We start from the raw sequence: 19658 nt of genomic DNA, 5'->3' as shown, positions 1-19658 counted from the left end.
ATTCTTAAAGAGAGTTCATGTTCACTGAGCTCTAGCATTTTGGCTTCGTTTTTGCTTCATTCCCCCAACTTAAAGGAGCCATGAAAACAAAATGTGTATTACCCTGTACAAAAAATTGTAAGCTGAGTTTCACCTGTGCACTATGATGTTTGTAAAGCTATTACAAAGCTTCAACCGTTTTTCATTTCAGGTGACAGCCACACTCGTCGTTGTGACCTCAATGTGTGAGGAAGGCCACGTTCACATCTGGCACAGTCAGCCAAAGAGGAGGCGGTTTGCTGTAGGCAACGTGGAGCTCGCTGCGGCTATTCTTTTCACTGGATCCAGCCCAACCCAGTCCATTCGGCTTCTGCAGAGTGCAGGCATCCCGTGCTTCACCACAAGGACGTACTTTCGTCTTCAACATGATATTTTGCATCCTGCGGTGAAGACGGTAATAACATCTATCTTTTATACTTCACCCAAACACTGCAGGAAGAAGCTAAATGAAGTTATTATCTGCTGAAGGATTAATTTCGCAACGTACGCAACATTACGCGCGTTCGCTGACGGCGTGGAGAACAATTTTAGATTTTAAATAATGCTGATGGGTAATAACAATGGCATCAAACACTCCTGTGTTTAGTAATGTGTGCACAAAGGCCACGCCAATCGGAGGTGCACAGAGGTAGCGCGCTGTGTGTAAAAAGAAAAACAATAACAGAATTGCTTCTTTCAGATCACGCGGGAAAAATAACTTTGCTTCTGCTTCGTTATTACGCGTGAGGTTATTACTTTCTATTCCTAGTTATTGCTCCTTACATGTGCATTGCCTAAGCACTGCCGTCATTTCTACGACTGTCCTTAATATCGCACTGTTACGCGTTTCTTTTTTTTTTGCGCAGTCTCTGCAAGAAAGCCTGCAGTTTACAGGAAGCGAACATGAAGTGTCTGCGCGTAAAAATCGTGCTTCACGGCACTGCACATTTTTAGGAAAAAGCGCCTCTAAGCTTAGTTCTGCTCAAGTCTCAACGCAATGCAATTCTGATCGAGTCTACTCAGGCGTTTCCGAATGGATGGTAAAATCTCCATTCGTGAAAAATGCTCTTTCGCAGCTGTCATGGCAATTAAGATTTCGAGAACGCCAATATAGGTTATAACAGGCTATTTCACTTCTTTCAGATTGTTCAACAACACACGGCATTTGGAGTATCATTTTACGATACTGGGGAAAATGCCTGTACAGGGAAAATTTTTTGCGTCATAGTTACAGCTCACCTTTTTATGCCCACTGCTTGAATTTACATATTCTGGGGCAAGCTCAAAGAAATCGTAGTCCAAACATCAAAAACGTTTGCTTTTCACGTTTGCTTTTCTTTTAATTATATGTGGGAGTGAATTATTCACACATAATTTGGCTAGAGAACTGCCACATAAACATTTGTTTTTATTCCAGTGTCGTCTGAGACAACCCCAAGCCCCGTAGTGCTGTGCAGCGAAACCAAGCATGCTGTGCGCAGTACGAACAGCAGAACGCATCAGTACTTCTATGTTTACATGTGCTTTCGTAACTTCCACTGTTTGTCCCATCATTCTTATTGCTTTCTAAAGAATGTGCCCTAAATTTAAGCGCAAATAGCTCGTTCGTCTAGTTTGTAAGTTCTACCTAATTTGCGTCTGCTTCTGCCAGCCTCAGCCAATCGCAGAGCTTAGCTCATGTGACGGCATAGGTTCTGTTGCAGGAAATGAGCTGGTGGGTCGCATGACCATTCCCGTTTTTCGCAATTATGTAGCTTATTTGAGCGAAGTTTACGTTAAAAGTGGTGTCAGTATGATTCTAACGAGACAATCTTTTGAATGAACCAAACTTGGGTTTTCTCTTCATGGCTCCTTTCACTGAACACCAGAATGCAGAGTGCTACAGGTGATTCCCTGCAAGCCTTCCATCTGTATTTACTGCAGGTGTATGAAGACATTCACAGTGCCCGTACGCAGTTTTGTTCAAAGTTTCAATGTATGTCACACTGAAATTTTGAAATTGCAAAACATTAGGTTACTTGTTTTGCTTTGGGGGGTTCTTTTATTTTGTGCTTCCAAAAATATTCGCAGTAACGCACTCTTTGCGCCAAGCGCAGGAACAGCCGGTTGCGTTGATGAGGCTCAAGGGCAACTTCCAGTGCCATTCTTAAGTTGTAACCCTGTATAGTAGCTCATTTGCTCCAGGAATACATAGTGCGTGGGACAGAACCACAAACATCTCCTCGGCTGCAGGTCTGGTGTGTCACAATGAAATAGTACTGCAACTTTTCACGATACGTATGCAATGGCAGTCATTTTTTTACATTATGTTAGGTTTGGCAAGAGGAGCAGACGGCACTGGTTCAGAAGCTCCGAGGAGCAGGAGGAGGGGCGAAGCTTGCTGGTGACAGTCGCTCCGACTCACCTGGGTACAGCGCCAAATATGGGACCTACTCGCTGCTTGAAACATCAATGAACAAGATTGTGGACGTCAGGCTTGTTCAGGTATGATGATAATGATATTTTTATTCCTAGTCAGAATAACATATGCAGCGATAGTACGGCGCAAACGTACATGTGTACCCGTGTGTTTGCGATTGTCATAGTTTACATGTCCTTCTATGGACGTGATGAATGAAAATCGTAATATCATCGAATATTGCCAGATTTCTTTCTCTAAAGTAAATAAATAGCAGTGCTGGACATTTTAGCGGCAGTTACCGTAATTGCCCGGTTCTAACACGCACCTTTTTTCCGGAAAAATAGGTCGAAAAATCACATGCGCATTAGAATCGGATACGAAACCGAAACTGCCGAAACAACGAAAATTTCATCTCGCCCATCGCCATCTCAAGATGGCGCCAAAGCTTTTAGCAACAATTTTTCGGACGCAGGAAGCATAGGCGCCCAGGCTTTTCTATCGGCGTTAAGTACAGGTGCGCAGAATTCTATAGCGACGCGTCGAAAACTGGTTCTACAGTCCCTTGTGCAGTGCACGGACCAAATGTTAGAGTAAGCAAAACAATGAATTTTCAAAACAGTATTTACACGGCAGAAGCATATGGCATTTTACTCGTTTCAAACCACATCATCAAACATAAAATTCCCAAGTCCATTGTGTACACAGACTCTCAAAGTGTTGTACAGGCACTGTCATTAGGTAGGTCATCTAAAAACTATGTGATCAATGCTCTTTTCAAGGTACTAATGACTGCATATGCCTCAAATCTTGAAATAACTATATGCTGGGTACCAGGGCATTGTGGAATCCCTGGCAATGAGGCCGCCGACCAAAGGGCTGGTGATGCTGCTCTCATGACTACAGTTGTCATTACAACAGTACCTTACACCGACCTAAAGACACACATCAGACGACAGCTTCGTAACACATGGCAGTTACACTGGAGTCAACAAACAGACAACAAACTACACGTAATAAAACCACAATTGGGACGCTACACAACTGACTCACACAACAGATATGCTGAAGTCGCCCTGGCTAGGCTGGCTCACAAAGTTCCGTGCACGCTACAATCGGAAGTGCAAGTTTTTTCGGTTTTTTTGCCAGGAGCCTTTGCCAGGAAGCAGCGAGCCTTTTCGGAAAGCGCGGTGCGTGCGTTTTCCCTTTGGCGCCACACGACAGAGGGCGCTTGGGGGCCGTACCCGGCGGCGTGACTTTATCGTGCCGCCGGAGGAAGCCCTCTTGCGCTTCCTGAATAATTCTTCGTCCGTGGGTACAGTGCCTTGGGATTACACTGGGCACACCATGGCTTTTTGAACCCAGAGTGAAGTGGGAGGAGTAATGTTTCAGTGGGGTTAGGAGGGGGGGGGGTTCTGTTTTTACATTTACCGATTCAGTGATAGATGAAAGAAACCTTCGGGATCTTTTTCTTTTGCAGTCCAACGAGGTTGCTTCAAGCAGCCACATGGAGCTTGAGGGATTGAAGAGGTCCCTGGAATTCTTAGATGATGGCGACGTTATGATAGGCGAGCTGGTCACGGACCGGCACCCGCAGGTTCGGAAGTACCTGAGGACGCAGCGGCCTGGTGTGAGCCACCTCATCGATGCTTGGCACGTAAGCAAAGGTCAGTAGATCATGACGTTTGTTTCAGAAGAGTTCAAACTTGGGCTGGTTTCCGTTCTCCTTGTTGTGTTGGGCTCGACCCTCGTGTTTAAATAAAGCTTGGACCCCGATCCATTAAAAATAATTTGGTTGCTAGTAAGCAGAAGTGTTTATCTACTTCTTGTCCTTTCCCATCTGACAAGCCTTCCAATAAACACTTTCTCTCAAAGTGTTTATTTCAGCTGCATGCATAGGCACACAATAGTCATGGCACAAATGTGAGACGTCTGCTCCATGTTTTTTTAGGGCTGAAGAAAAAGCTTTTGGCAGCCTCGAAATCAAAAGGCTGTGATGCGATTGCCTTGTGGTGTGAGTCTATTGTGAACCACATCTACCATGCTGTGCAGGTAAGAGGCCCTAGTGTGACTGCTTTGCAATGAGTGTCTGTTGTGAACCACACTAGTCATGTTGTGCAGGTTGGTGCAGGCGATGCTGATCTTGCTGAAGCTGTGTGGCTGTCTGTGCTCAACCACAATTAAGACAAGCATGATGGCCACAGCGCACTGTACGACAGGTGCAAGCACGGGGACCTGAAGCCACGTAAATGGATCTACCCAGGTTGTGTATATTGCATTGCTAGGGGTGTGCAAATTGGGATGTTTGGCTTCAAAGAAAAGATGAAGTGAATTCTAATACGAAAACTGAAACCTTGACTACAGCTTCTCAAGCATTCTTCAGTAAGTTTCGTTTGTAAAAAAGTAAGAGGCTCATTTAATAGGGTTTGCGCAATTTTTATCATGACACTACTGCATTATGACACTACATTTTATATGGGGTCAACAGGGGTGAGACAGCCCAATGAGATTTGGGAGCAGTTTTCGGAGCAGCAAAATTTCGATTTTGGAGCAGAAGAAGCTTGATTTGGAGCAGGTAGGGACATTTAATACATCGTCTTGTGAGCTTAAAAAATCACAATTTCAGCAATTTGAAGGGTCAAGTACACATTCCAATCAGTTTTAAATACACGTACACTGAAACAGCCTTACACGAAAGAATTTTTAAAGAGTATCACAAAGTTCTAACTGCACTACCCTTTTCTTAACTGGTGAGATTGTGTTGTGGCTGTACGCAACACTGACGACAAAACTGCCGTTAACATGATCAAATTTAAGGGCTCTGCAATTGTGGCGTGTTTTTTTACCGTTTCAATGCTAAATTTATTATTTTTGTAATCCCAGGCTGCGTTGTACGAACGCAACTTCGAGCTAACGGTCGCATGCCTACCCGTTGCAGTCCGTGGGGTGCACGTCCACCCGGTGATCATTTGAGTAGCGTTACTGTTTAGCCACCTAGTTTTGGGCATTAAATTTCACTTCGCATACATCAAGTGTTATTAGTCGAGTGCTATGGCAACCATGCAGTCCTGCAGCTATTGGGCTCTGCCTGGACAGGTTGCGGTAGCCCGCAACTTTCGTACCGACCGTTCCCTCCCGGGCCGAGGCTCGCGATCGCGCTTCGAAGCACAGTAACACCTCAGCATTTTATAACACCACAACGAGCCAAAAAGTTCAATTCACGAACCCGATTATAGACGCACGCACCGCGTTTCGCACTCAAGGACAAACCACGCCGAAGTCGTAGGCCCCACATTTAAAAACGTTTTTTACGAGCCGCGCAACTTCTCGTAATCTGTGTTTGTGTTCGGCACAAGTATGCTGCTGCCCGTTCGTTTATGCACATACACTGCGCTCTTGTTCCAAGTAAAACTAGTTCAGCTTCGAGCACCTGCCCCTTATTTTTCCCCATATGAAACAGTGATTTGTACCATAATTCTTATTACAAGGTTTTACTATGCTCTTTTAGGGACCGATGCTTACTGCAAGCTTCAACAGCTTCTGGGTAACAAGAGGCTGCTCCATGATATCCGGCAGATATCTCCTCGCTTTCAAACCTACAGCGTGGAATCCTTCCACGCTGTGATCAATCGGTTTGCGCCGAAAGCGTTTGCGTTTTCCTACATGGGGATGCATGTCAGGTGAATATTCATAACAAAAAGTCAACTTTGCGACTGTGCACTAAAACTTATAACCAGACATACTGCACGGCTACATTTTTAGAATCCACACAGTGGTTGTACGTGGCCTTCCCAGCATCATGACATAGCAGCCCCTTAAATTTGTGTGAACCAGGCTTGCTTGCTTTGTCATGTTGCTTTACTAGCCAATGCATAGAAAATTCTGGCTTCGTATATCTTGTCGGGTTTCTTGTGTAGCAACCAGGAGAAGTCAAGCCCATTTCCGTGAAGCTGCATTTTTGTGTGCAAATGTATTGCAGGTGTGCACTGGCTGCTCTCCATTACAACGAGAACGCTGGGAAGGAGCAAGCCAGGACCAGTTGTGGAGACCTGCGCTGGAGGGTGAATAACCCAAGGCAAAGTAAAGGACGTCGCACCGTCTCTGCCATCACTCTGCCACCCACGTATGGTACGTACACTGTGTACACATCTTTGCATTCAGTACAATGGGGATATTTTAACTGCTTCCTCTAAATGTTTGCAACCAGTTGTGACACGCAGCCTCGTGCTGAATGTGATAGAGCTATAAATTTAAATCACTGTTGTTGGTATCACTAGAAAGATCATTCTTGAACTCGTCGTCATTCTCTTCAAAAAAAGACTAGCTGACACTCCTTGTGCCAGCAAGGGGGTGGTACTTTTGGCGGTGCTCCCCAAAGACTTGGGGGTGATCTTCTTGTGGGAAAACCACGCCTTGGCTTTTAGTGGCGCCGAAGAAAAGCGTCGCAAGACCCGGTATCCATTTCAACGAGCGTCGTGTTCCTTTTCAAAGACAAAGTAAAAGTCACTGCATGCGCTGCATGCTGCACGTACATATCATCCTCATCGTCGTCCTTACGCGGCACATTCCAACCATGTGACAGTACAGCGCGATGTTCAAATAAAATTTACAACACTTCTCGCACCCCTTACCACTGCCTTCATTGAAGCACACCTAAAAATGCTATGTCTGTGCTAATAAGTAATCATTTTCAGTATTTTTTTGTAAGCCTGTGTTGCTTTGTGTTTGTAGGCTACATCGAGCGCCTGATGGGAGCTGTGGAGGACCGCCTGGACTCCAGACAGCCTGACCAAGTCTGTCCACCACAGCCACCACCCCTGGCCAGTTCCCTCAGCCCAGCAGACCAGAAAGCGCTGATTGCACAAAAGCTCTCTCGCTTCAACTTACCTTAGGTGTTGGTTGCCAAAGTTTGGTAGTGTGAAGTGACAGTGTCGGACTGGTAGGCGTCTGGTGAAAAAAATGGGGTTGCTCCCTCTTCCATAGGAACCGGTAAAACACGAAAGTGAAATGTGCCTTTACAGGAGCAGTTGAATGTTTATTGCGCATCGGTATGAACTTGCACATCGCTACTTATATTTCGTCGGTATGGCACCGTTAGACGCACCAACGTTAGACACTGGATTGAACGCATCAGAGCATTGCGTAAATCCGACTGAAACCACAGGCGCTAGCAAACCGTTTATGCGAACGAAACCAAACGAATTATCAGCAAATTGTTTGGTGAACACACGCTGGAGCAAACCGTGTCACGTCACGACACGAGCGCGACATCAGCAAGTCGGCTTCTCCGCAGCTTACACTGCGCGTCCCCCGTACACGTAGGCGCTGGCATCGAGGCACCAACTGTCGGCGCCTCTCCTAGATAAGGCGCGTTTGTCGCTCTGTTCATGCGTCTGCTCATAGCGTAGTCGGGAGCGCGTTTCGTACCTCCCGTCGCAACGGAAGAGTTCATGGATCACATCCCGGCACCGCCGCGTCAATCGGAAGTTTTTCTGGCGATGTCATTTCCGTGACGGATATGACGTCAGTTAGAGCTTGGTGGACTCCAGCATAAAACACTTTCGTTTCAAAAGGCCTTCAACGCAAGTGACTATGTATTGCTTAACCTAGCGCCTCATGCCTGAAAACCAGTAGGTCTCTCTTGACCCTCACAGCGTCCCGTCCACAGTGAAATGACCGATGTTGTCGTGCCAACTTTTCACAACCCTCCAACATGTCTGGCTTGGAATGACCCGGAGAAGACTTCGATGTCGTAACCAAGGTAGTTGACTCAGCCACAGAAGCACTTACTCAATCGTAGTGTCCGTCCCGCTCCTCATAGAGCTTCCAAAATCTTCACAGGTGTGTGAATCCCTCGTCTATAGCTGTCATTTGGAGCAACATGTCATCCATCTAGGCAAGTGCCACAGAGTATCGTGGGAGTCCCAGAACCACGTTGATCCTCTGTCTGAATACCCCTGGGGCATTGGCCAGCCCAAACGGCATTCCTACAAATTCGTAGTGCCTGTCAGGGGTGACGCATGCTGTCTTGTGTTTCAACTGCTTTTCCATGCGCAATCCAGGTGTACAGTCTTCCACAGGGACCAAAAGTAGCTAAGTACTCTAGAATTGCAGTGTGTAAGACTGAATCAAATGCTGACTTTAGGTCAAGAAATACTACTGTCAGTATGGCTGAATGTTGCCTATGAAATACACAGCCATCACTGAAAAGCGTGTGAATGCGGATTAATTGTGGCTAGCAAAAAAAAAGCTTATTGACCAGCACCTGCCCTAAAAATTCTGATGGCAAAGTCAAGACTCCACGTGCTTTGCATGGGGCCATGTGATTTCTAGGAAAAGGGCCTTTAGGTTTTGCAGTTGAGCTGGTGTGAGCCAAGCACCGAAGTTGTATACGTGAATCGATGTGGTGAAAGGATTGTATCAGTGTTTTTCTTGTGCAAAGTACGATGACTTGGTATGTATGGTGCATGTGTCCTTGGCATTAAAATTATGATTGCAGTGATGATGCGGATACATTCCTGTGTATGTCTGTTTACTGCAAGTTCATTTTTTCTTGAGGCATGAGAGACGGTGTTATACTGCGTGACATTGCACCGTGTGCTATTATGGAATAAAAACACTGTCTTTGCTCCACCACTTTTAATATTCTGGGTACCTGAACCCAACGTACGCCTCAGATGGGAATGTGTCCCTAATTTTCCCGACTGCACAGCTTGGAATGACTTCTCGGTGGCCTGCACCCAGGTAGTGGTAGATCCACCGGGAAAACTGCCTGTAGGCAGTCAGCCTGTACCGTCTAGAATGAGACACAGCAAATTTTAAATGAGCATGACAGCTTGATTTGTAATTTATCACTGATGAAAATGATTATTGGGCAAGGTGAAGCAACAAAACAAAGAAATGGGGGAAGAGGTTCAACAAATATCTATGCAGAGGGTTGGATTTTATTCTCCCCCTTAACTTTTCATATGAAGTACACCCTGGTTCTGATACAGTAATGGTGCACTCCCTCGTGTTGATTTTGTGTGCTGCGAACGCACGGGAAACAAATGCATGACAACAAGCACATTTTGAAGGTACCACAGCGCAATTAGTAGTCGCGGAATGAATGAACGCCACTTAGAAGTAGTAAACCAAGTTATTGGAGCCCAAAATTATTACGTGTGGATGTCCGGGGCGTCCACGAGGCTTGGCCGGTTCTGCCGGAATGCGTAATAGGCAATTTCCAGCGCGTGGATGTTCAGGCAGCCGTGGAGGTACGTGGGGTGTGCTGTTATGCAGGAATCGCCCTCCGGCACCAGGGCGTCGACTTCGGGCACCTCCCTGCAGCACACGGACTGCAGCCCGTCAGTCATCGGCCGACAGTGGCCGCACTGGCACCTGCGGGAAATGGACCACTGCAGCAGGCCTACATGTAAAACACTGCCAGTGCTGGCTTCCGTGGCCAGGACGCGATTCCATTTAGTTACGCTCTGAATCGCCGTTTTTCATCATCGATCTGCATAACAGGTTCAGCGAGCAAAATGAACTCATGACGTTAGGCGTACATGGAGTTCACCTCGCGCAGTACAGCGTTATAAAAACGTTGCGCCGGGTAGCGCTTGCAACTGCAATGATGCCGTTACGATTGGACAAATAATTACGAATTCGTATGCTATCGCCATCGCAGCACCTACAAAACGCTGACATAAAGCTCTTACAATGTTTTTCAAGACAGCTTACCACTCCACGTTTCCGACGCGTGCGGCCCTGTTGTCTTCAGGGCTGTCGCTTGCGTCGGTGTCGCTGGTGCCGTCTGAATTGCTGCTGCTTGCCAGCGGGTCAAACCTGAAATGGCACCCGTTTGCGAGTGCCGCCGCGTCTGGCAGCTCTTCAATCGGCGTAAAATCGTCCACGTCGCTCGACGACTCGTCGCTCGACCCGCTTCGCGACATCGTGCAAACCACGTGCGCGACTGTAGCAGACGAACAAGCGCTAGTAGAGCGTCACAGGTTTTCGTCTACCCACGTGATAGCGCCGGCAGTGTTGTGACGTATATTCGGGATTTTTGGCCGCCCGAGCTCTCCGGGCAGGAAGCGCTGGCAGCCGGGAACGGCAGTTTTCACAGCCTTATATTTCGGTATATATCGTGCGCTCATGTGCTTTAACCACTGTTTCGTGGTTGTTAGGCCAGTAGGTCTCGATCTAACCAATAAAAACATGAAGTGAAAATTTGGTGTCAGTGCTCCTTTAAGATTTTGCGCAGTATGCGTACTTCTAGGTTAGAAAAAAAGACAGCCGTAGCCCCACGTCGTATCCTAGACATGATACAAGCCGTTATACTCGGCAGCAGTTATACTCAAAGCGTTATGCAAAGAGGCGCGATCAAGGATCTTGTCACGAAGCCACAGACGACGCAGTTGTCCTCGAGGAAAACACGTTTATTGGAGCGAACTTGTGCTCCCCTAACAACTCACAGAATACAGGGGCGGCGAAGCAGCAGACAACAAAGTGACGTACGCATGCGAGCTACGGCGAGCGGAATGCCGCGGCGTCGGCTCTGCAGGCTTTTATCTTTCGGCGCAAGTGTTTCTGGAACCGTCGATTCGCATCCAGAGCATTGTAGATCACAGAAGATTAGTCTGGCGTCGAGACGTTAGGGCGAAACAGTAGACTTATCTGAATGTGATAACCCTTGGGGTGTAAAAATAAAGAATGGAAGCCGCGCTTAGCTTGGAACGCAAATAACACAGCTGGGCGTGGTCCGGCAGTAAAAACAAACAATAAATAAACAAACACATACATGGTTTGCGGAAATATTATGGTGTTACCTAATACTGAAACGTTCACAATACTTGTTAATAAACCAATTTTTAAGATCCCAATATGAATTACTAGTTCAGTTCTGAAGTGAATGCTATTTAAATGCTCGAAGAGAAATATCAGTGATGCGCGGAAAAGGGCTGTGCGGTAATCTATTTAGCAGTGAATTGGGAAAACCGATAGAGATTCTGAGTCTTTTTGTGGTGGTTCATAAGGGTAAAGCGGAAACCAAAAGTTCAATACATTTCTCAGAAGAATCTGAATACTGCAAAAACTTTATGCGATAAGCTCATTCTCCTTTGCCTGCACTTAGGGTATTCTATTTATGTTTTTAAATTCAGAACTAATAGGATCTCCCTAATAGTGAAAATTTGCGTTCGGGTATTGATGCTGGCCAAAAGCACACATCGTTGGTTTATATTAAGAAAGTACATGTGTTGATTGTTTTATTCAGCTGATAGCTAAATCTGAAAAAATACAATCCTATAAGATTCGTTGTTTGGAGCAATGGAAAGCTACTACATGGAGAACTGCATGCGGCCTACAAATGCGAAAAACACCATAGCTCTAATAGAGAACAGTTTTGATGGTAGACCCATCAAGTTTCAGAACACCCCTTTTATGGCATGCGTGAGGTCTTCAAAATGTAGTACACACCATTTCTCGCCTATTTTTTCACTTTTCTTAATGGCTTATTCGTCACCTTGTGTTATAGTAGTGTTTGTTCACTGTGCTAATCATTCACTGATTTGTGCCAGTATGCTGGTTTATGTTGTGTTATGCAGGTGTTCACATGCTATCACATTTAGGAAGCTTGAATACCAGTAGACTGGGGTGCGTGCAAGAGGGAATATTGAAGCATCAAGTTTCCGATCAACATTACCTTGCTCAAAAGTCTGGTGAAGAGGGGCAGGAATGGTTCCGAAACAGCATTAAGAAGATTGCTAGTAGTAAGAAATATATGAATGAAATATATGTGTGAAATATAGAAATTACTGGGCGCTGAAGAGAATTCATGAAGTAGTTTCTGTCAACACACCACATGCTTCTTCAGGAAAAAAGTAAAATAAAGAATTCAGAGGCACCTAAAATTTTTACGAGTTGGGAGTACAAAATCATCAGAGACGAATTGAACGCAGCTGAGGGTTACTTCTATTTTTGCGGCGCGTGTCATCTTTTCATGTTTTGCTGCTGGGTGCGTTTTCTAGTTTTGTGGCGATTGGTGGGGCTGCTTTTCGGGGTGCTATCTTGGCTTGCTGGGTGTGTAGAGCAATCACCGGGACGGTGTAGCTGGTACAAAATTAACTACCTGTCAGTCAAAATGGCGATAGAGGAACGCGAACATTTCCAAAATACATGTTAACACCGAACGACCTATCCCAGAAGTGAGCACCTGCTTCGTATCCGGACGATCTACTGCCCTCCGATTGTGCTCGCTAGTGCTCTACTGATGTGACAGTTCCATGCCCTTCCCTCGAATTAAACCAGCCACGTCGTTAGACAGAGAGGTATATTTCCAGTCTAATTTCATGTCCTTGCACCTCTTTCGAGCTGAAAACTGCTTCCAACATGCCGGAATGGCGTAATCGGATAGGGATCGGCTTTATAACGCCAGGGACTTAGGTTCGATTGGGATTATGGGAAGTGTATTATTTTACTTCCCTTCACCTACAATCATCATCATCGTCAGAGGAAGTTGACTTTTGTTCAGTGCGTTTGGGCGGACTACAGCCCACACCACGATGAGGCTGAAATTTTCGCTTTATAAAGTTGCATTAGTTTGGCAGTGTGACTACCGTTTTTCGTGCCTGCCGCCATCCTTGTTTTATTAGGTTTATCCTCTCGTTTTCTTATCGCCGGTGTACTTGCATAGACTGCCCTGTTTCACTACTGCAGCGCTTGCAATCACTGAAGATGTTGATGGTTAAGGCTCGATAGCGCTACGGCACAAACTGACTCACTGAGTGGCCTGGTTCCTTGAAGGCTGTTGGCTGGGAGAATGTGATGCATTTGCGATGGAGCGCGAGATGTAGAGAAGGATGCACAATGGCGGCTTTTGTGAGCATTGAGCCATTCAATGGTTTCGCATGAACGATACGCAGTTTCCCCGCTAAGGGGCCAAGGCGTCGATCTCAATAAAAGCATAGTAAGAGGAGTTTATCTTGAAGGGGCATGGACGGGAGATAAAGTGATAAGACAGAAGCTGCAGAGGTGCGATATCCTATTGCATAAAACGTGTTTTAGTTCACTGAACCTAGGCGAAATGCTGATTTGTTATGACGACAGCAAGAACATTTACCGCCCGGCGCCTTGTTTTCATAACTACATGCGTTACTATATGTGATCTTTGAATACTGTTTCGATGTCTTCACTGCTTTTTGAAATCCTTTCGGCGGTGTTTTTTTCTGTTTGCGATGACAGCCATCTGACGATATTGTTTGTGCGTTGTACGTCACCTCGGCCTTTTTTATGTTCGTGTTAATTATTTAAAAAAAGATCGAAATGAGTCATCGAGCTCCTTTTCTTGATATGGGTTTGCCACTTTTGACTAGTGAACAGTTTTAATCCCTGTACACGCCAAAATAGATTGAAGTTCTTCCGACAAATCTATATCAGCAGCACTGCAATTTGGTGCGAATAAAAAGGTGTTCTCGATGCTGCTTTTGACGCATATTTATTCTCACGCCATAGATTTATCAAAATCATGTGGGAATATGTATGATTTTATGTGTTCATGTAAAATGGTGTGGCGCTGATGAATATCACCCCGATACTGTAAGAGGACTCCATATCCTCGTGGGCAGTGTTTGTGAAGATTTTTTGTGAATAATGTTAAAATACTGCTCCAAGAGCATATTTGCGCAATAACGAAAGCATACATTTGTGTCAATAGCATGTGATGTGGGTAGATAGTTTCTGGAGACCCATGATATGGGCGGTACACTACCCATATTGGCTGAAAACGCCCATCCGTACATCTGCGCAAACCACCCTATTATGCTACAACACAGCCTATAGCTGTGTTGGTGCATAATAGGGTGTAGGTAGGCGGTATAACAAAACGTAGGAGGCAGGCCTAGCGGATCCTTCAGTGCCATCCGTAAAGAGCGTGCGGAGGCGCGTAGTTCGAGCTACAGCTGCAAGGTCAGACTACTGCATAAAAGAATCAGTAAAGAAAGCAACAGCGGACGGTTTGGGGGACACGAACATCAGGTGGAGCCACTTTGAGCGATAGACGTGACATTGAGGAGCGGTTGTGGACGTAAACAGCGACCCCCGCAGCGGTACAACAAACATACTTCACGCGTCAGCGTATACCGCGGAAATGTTTGTTTAGTGAGTGAGCGATATCGTCGTCGCTTTGATAGAAATGTCATACCATTGGTTACTGGGAAAACTGCGCAGTGCTTTCATATGTTTAGCGTTGCTCCGGTGGCTGAGGGTGATGGTACTTTATTAAGATGAAGGCAGTGTACGTGCAATTTAACGCGAAAGTGAACGCTAAAAGTGGCCATGGTCGTCTGCGTGACCTCAACAGCCGGAACTGTGCAATGGAGAAACGGAACGAGGCGCAGGCGCAGGCGTGTTTACCGAATTTTTTCTCTGCCGATACACGTGTGAGCTACACGACAAAACTCGCGAAAAAGAATTGTCTCAGGAGTCGTCCGTGTTTTTGTCACCGTCGAGGTTTCAAGAGTTACGTCGAAATGTGTAGGAACACGTCAAAACGAGATACATCAGTTTACATGTGCATATTTTTCACGGTTGCCCACTGTTCTCCCAGGCAAGTTGCGTAAAGATTGAAAGCAATCGTGATTTAAACCGTATTTTCTCTTGCGGTCAGCAAAATTTTATTCCGTGTAAATATCACTGGTGGCCGTTCTTTCAAGCGCCGTTTCTCCCTAAGACAAAAGACAATCCCACAATGAACACCGAATCCTTATGCACACTGCATACGAGGGAGTTTCTCTTCCTCTCCCTCATCAAGGAGGGGAATACGCCAGAGAACGTAAAAAATCCGGTAACAACACGGCACTTGCTGAGTGGCGAAGATATAAAAAAAAAGGAAAGGCGGTGGTTTTAGTAAGAAAACGGCACGGGTGGGGGAAGGGAGCGGGACCGAAGGTATATATATATATATATATAAATATATATATATATATATATAGATATATAATATTTATATACAGAGAGAAATGACGGCAGTCTACAGTTACCCGCCGGCAGTCCAGCAGTGACTCGCTTATGACAGGCTGTAGACGTTCGCGTCACGCCCCGGGGGTTGAAAAAGAAGGTCCCCTTCTCCCCGTGTAGTCTGAGTGGTGCTGGCTACCACCCTCAAGCGTCAGATACAGTTGTAGTAAATATATATGCCCCAGAAAGTGAAGGAGAACACAGTCGCCCAGATAGCCGAATTGGTAAGGCATTCGAGATCTAATCGAAAGGCCTGGGTTCGGTCCCCACTCTGGGCGCGTGTTTTTCTTTCTTTCTTTCTCACGTAAGTAATAAAAAAATAATGTAACGTCACTAACGGTAAAAAATAGTCTAACCATTCCCCTATGCCATCTTGGGCGCTGTAGGCTGCCGGCATTTCTTTCTGTATTTCTTAACGAGCCCCTCATTTCCAAACCCGATATATATATATATATATATATATATAACACAGAAATAAGGGTTGGCAGTCGAGAAAACCTCGGAAAGCAAAGGGGAGGTGGTAGATCATTGAAACAGATTAAGAATTTGGAAAGAAAGAAAGAAAGTGAAGAAAAAATGCCCGCCAGGTGGGATCCGAACCCACGACCTCCAGAATACCGGTCTGGTGCGATAACCACTACGCTACCGGCGGGGCGATTTTCCCATTCACTTTCTGGGGTATTTATGTTAGGTATGTTTGTTTCCTGTGCTTGGGGGTGGTAGCCAGCGCCATTCGGACTAATCGGGGTGAAGGGGACCTTCTTTTTAACCCCCGGGTCGTGACTCGAGTGTCTACGACATGTCCAGAGTGGTCGACCAGCTTTGAACCCTCTTAAGCTCCCTTTGGCAACAAGACTGCCAGAACAGAGGCCCTCGCTATGCATGTAGCGAATCAGAATAGGAAATGAGGGGCTCGTTGAAAATAACACAGAAATAAGGGTTGGCAGTCGAGAAAACCTCGGAAAGCAAAGGGGAGGTGGTAGATCATTGAAACAGATTAAGAATTTGGAAAGAAAGAAAGAAAGTGAAGAAAAAATGCCCGCCAGGTGGGATCCGAACCCACGACCTCCAGAATACCGGTCTGGTGCGATAACCACTACGCTACCGGCGGGGCGATTTTCCCATTCACTTTCTGGGGTATTTATGTTAGGTATGTTTGTTTCCTGTGCTTGGGGGTGGTAGCCAGCGCCATTCGGACTAATCGGGGTGAAGGGGACCTTCTTTTTAACCCCCGGGTCGTGACTCGAGTGTCTACGACATGTCCAGAGTGGTCGACCAGCTTTGAACCCTCTTAAGCTCCCTTTGGCAACAAGACTGCCAGAACAGAGGCCCTCGCTATGCATGTAGCGAATCAGAATAGGAAATGAGGGGCTCGTTGAAAATAACACAGAAATAAGGGTTGGCAGTCGAGAAAACCTCGGAAAGCAAAGGGGAGGTGGTAGATCATTGAAACAGATTAAGAATTTGGAAAGAAAGAAAGAAAGTGAAGAAAAAATGCCCGCCAGGTGGGATCCGAACCCACGACCTCCAGAATACCGGTCTGGTGCGATAACCACTACGCTACCGGCGGGGCGATTTTCCCATTCACTTTCTGGGGTATTTATGTTAGGTATGTTTGTTTCCTGTGCTTGGGGGTGGTAGCCAGCGCCATTCGGACTAATCGGGGTGAAGGGGACCTTCTTTTTAACCCCCGGGTCGTGACTCGAGTGTCTACGACATGTCCAGAGTGGTCGACCAGCTTTGAACCCTCTTAAGCTCCCTTTGGCAACAAGACTGCCAGAACAGAGGCCCTCGCTATGCATGTAGCGAATCAGAATAGGAAATGAGGGGCTCGTTGAAAATAACACAGAAATAAGGGTTGGCAGTCGAGAAAACCTCGGAAAGCAAAGGGGAGGTGGTAGATCATTGAAACAGATTAAGAATTTGGAAAGAAAGAAAGAAAGTGAAGAAAAAATGCCCGCCAGGTGGGATCCGAACCCACGACCTCCAGAATACCGGTCTGGTGCGATAACCACTACGCTACCGGCGGGGCGATTTTCCCATTCACTTTCTGGGGTATTTATGTTAGGTATGTTTGTTTCCTGTGCTTGGGGGTGGTAGCCAGCGCCATTCGGACTAATCGGGGTGAAGGGGACCTTCTTTTTAACCCCCGGGTCGTGACTCGAGTGTCTACGACATGTCCAGAGTGGTCGACCAGCTTTGAACCCTCTTAAGCTCCCTTTGGCAACAAGACTGCCAGAACAGAGGCCCTCGCTATGCATGTAGCGAATCAGAATAGGAAATGAGGGGCTCGTTGAAAATAACACAGAAATAAGGGTTGGCAGTCGAGAAAACCTCGGAAAGCAAAGGGGAGGTGGTAGATCATTGAAACAGATTAAGAATTTGGAAAGAAAGAAAGAAAGTGAAGAAAAAATGCCCGCCAGGTGGGATCCGAACCCACGACCTCCAGAATACCGGTCTGGTGCGATAACCACTACGCTACCGGCGGGGCGATTTTCCCATTCACTTTCTGGGGTATTTATGTTAGGTATGTTTGTTTCCTGTGCTTGGGGGTGGTAGCCAGCGCCATTCGGACTAATCGGGGTGAAGGGGACCTTCTTTTTAACCCCCGGGTCGTGACTCGAGTGTCTACGACATGTCCAGAGTGGTCGACCAGCTTTGAACCCTCTTAAGCTCCCTTTGGCAACAAGACTGCCAGAACAGAGGCCCTCGCTATGCATGTAGCGAATCAGAATAGGAAATGAGGGGCTCGTTGAAAATAACACAGAAATAAGGGTTGGCAGTCGAGAAAACCTCGGAAAGCAAAGGGGAGGTGGTAGATCATTGAAACAGATTAAGAATTTGGAAAGAAAGAAAGAAAGTGAAGAAAAAATGCCCGCCAGGTGGGATCCGAACCCACGACCTCCAGAATACCGGTCTGGTGCGATAACCACTACGCTACCGGCGGGGCGATTTTCCCATTCACTTTCTGGGGTATTTATGTTAGGTATGTTTGTTTCCTGTGCTTGGGGGTGGTAGCCAGCGCCATTCGGACTAATCGGGGTGAAGGGGACCTTCTTTTTAACCCCCGGGTCGTGACTCGAGTGTCTACGACATGTCCAGAGTGGTCGACCAGCTTTGAACCCTCTTAAGCTCCCTTTGGCAACAAGACTGCCAGAACAGAGGCCCTCGCTATGCATGTAGCGAATCAGAATAGGAAATGAGGGGCTCGTTGAAAATAACACAGAAATAAGGGTTGGCAGTCGAGAAAACCTCGGAAAGCAAAGGGGAGGTGGTAGATCATTGAAACAGATTAAGAATTTGGAAAGAAAGAAAGAAAGTGAAGAAAAAATGCCCGCCAGGTGGGATCCGAACCCACGACCTCCAGAATACCGGTCTGGTGCGATAACCACTACGCTACCGGCGGGGCGATTTTCCCATTCACTTTCTGGGGTATTTATGTTAGGTATGTTTGTTTCCTGTGCTTGGGGGTGGTAGCCAGCGCCATTCGGACTAATCGGGGTGAAGGGGACCTTCTTTTTAACCCCCGGGTCGTGACTCGAGTGTCTACGACATGTCCAGAGTGGTCGACCAGCTTTGAACCCTCTTAAGCTCCCTTTGGCAACAAGACTGCCAGAACAGAGGCCCTCGCTATGCATGTAGCGAATCAGAATAGGAAATGAGGGGCTCGTTGAAAATAACACAGAAATAAGGGTTGGCAGTCGAGAAAACCTCGGAAAGCAAAGGGGAGGTGGTAGATCATTGAAACAGATTAAGAATTTGGAAAGAAAGAAAGAAAGTGAAGAAAAAATGCCCGCCAGGTGGGATCCGAACCCACGACCTCCAGAATACCGGTCTGGTGCGATAACCACTACGCTACCGGCGGGGCGATTTTCCCATTCACTTTCTGGGGTATTTATGTTAGGTATGTTTGTTTCCTGTGCTTGGGGGTGGTAGCCAGCGCCATTCGGACTAATCGGGGTGAAGGGGACCTTCTTTTTAACCCCCGGGTCGTGACTCGAGTGTCTACGACATGTCCAGAGTGGTCGACCAGCTTTGAACCCTCTTAAGCTCCCTTTGGCAACAAGACTGCCAGAACAGAGGCCCTCGCTATGCATGTAGCGAATCAGAATAGGAAATGAGGGGCTCGTTGAAAATAACACAGAAATAAGGGTTGGCAGTCGAGAAAACCTCGGAAAGCAAAGGGGAGGTGGTAGATCATTGAAACAGATTAAGAATTTGGAAAGAAAGAAAGAAAGTGAAGAAA

At 46.4% G+C, this 19658-nt stretch overlaps 2 protein-coding genes across 5 annotated transcripts; one reads left to right on the top strand and one right to left on the bottom strand.

Annotated features, from left to right (window-relative positions):
- The first annotated feature begins 198 nt into the window (after nt 1-198).
- On the top strand, nt 199-7850 carry LOC144157756 (uncharacterized). 4 transcript variants are annotated; one of them, XR_013319848.1, is made up of 8 exons: nt 199-433; nt 2332-2502; nt 3897-4083; nt 4368-4468; nt 4538-4679; nt 5925-6096; nt 6396-6544; nt 7148-7850. XR_013319848.1 is itself a non-coding variant. In XM_077688526.1 (5 exons), the coding sequence occupies exons 1-5, from the start codon at nt 221-223 to the stop codon at nt 4598-4600; spliced, it is 735 nt and encodes a 244-aa protein (XP_077544652.1). In that variant the 5' UTR covers nt 199-220; the 3' UTR covers nt 4601-4747. The 4 variants fall into 4 exon arrangements, 1 of the variants encoding a protein (XP_077544652.1); XR_013319849.1 differs by lacking the exon at nt 5925-6096; XR_013319850.1 differs by lacking the exons at nt 6396-6544; nt 7148-7850 and having other exon boundaries at nt 5925-6241.
- Nucleotides 7851-9573: 1723 nt separating this feature from the next.
- Nucleotides 9574-10350, bottom strand: LOC144159857 (uncharacterized). The gene is made up of 2 exons (XM_077691520.1): nt 10139-10350; nt 9574-9796 (listed from the first exon to the last, which is right to left on the bottom strand). The coding sequence occupies exons 1-2, from the start codon at nt 10348-10350 to the stop codon at nt 9574-9576; spliced, it is 435 nt and encodes a 144-aa protein (XP_077547646.1).
- Nucleotides 10351-19658: the final 9308 nt, after the last annotated feature.

The sequence above is a fragment of the Haemaphysalis longicornis genome, unplaced genomic scaffold (genome assembly GCF_048455015.1).
Source record: "Haemaphysalis longicornis isolate Haplotype H1 unplaced genomic scaffold, Haemaphysalis longicornis Haplotype H1 scaffold_10, whole genome shotgun sequence".
Classification (NCBI taxonomy): Eukaryota; Metazoa; Arthropoda; class Arachnida; order Ixodida; family Ixodidae; genus Haemaphysalis; species Haemaphysalis longicornis.
The sequence above is the reverse complement of the archived record's forward strand: the minus strand, read 5'-3'. Positions and strand labels throughout refer to the sequence as shown.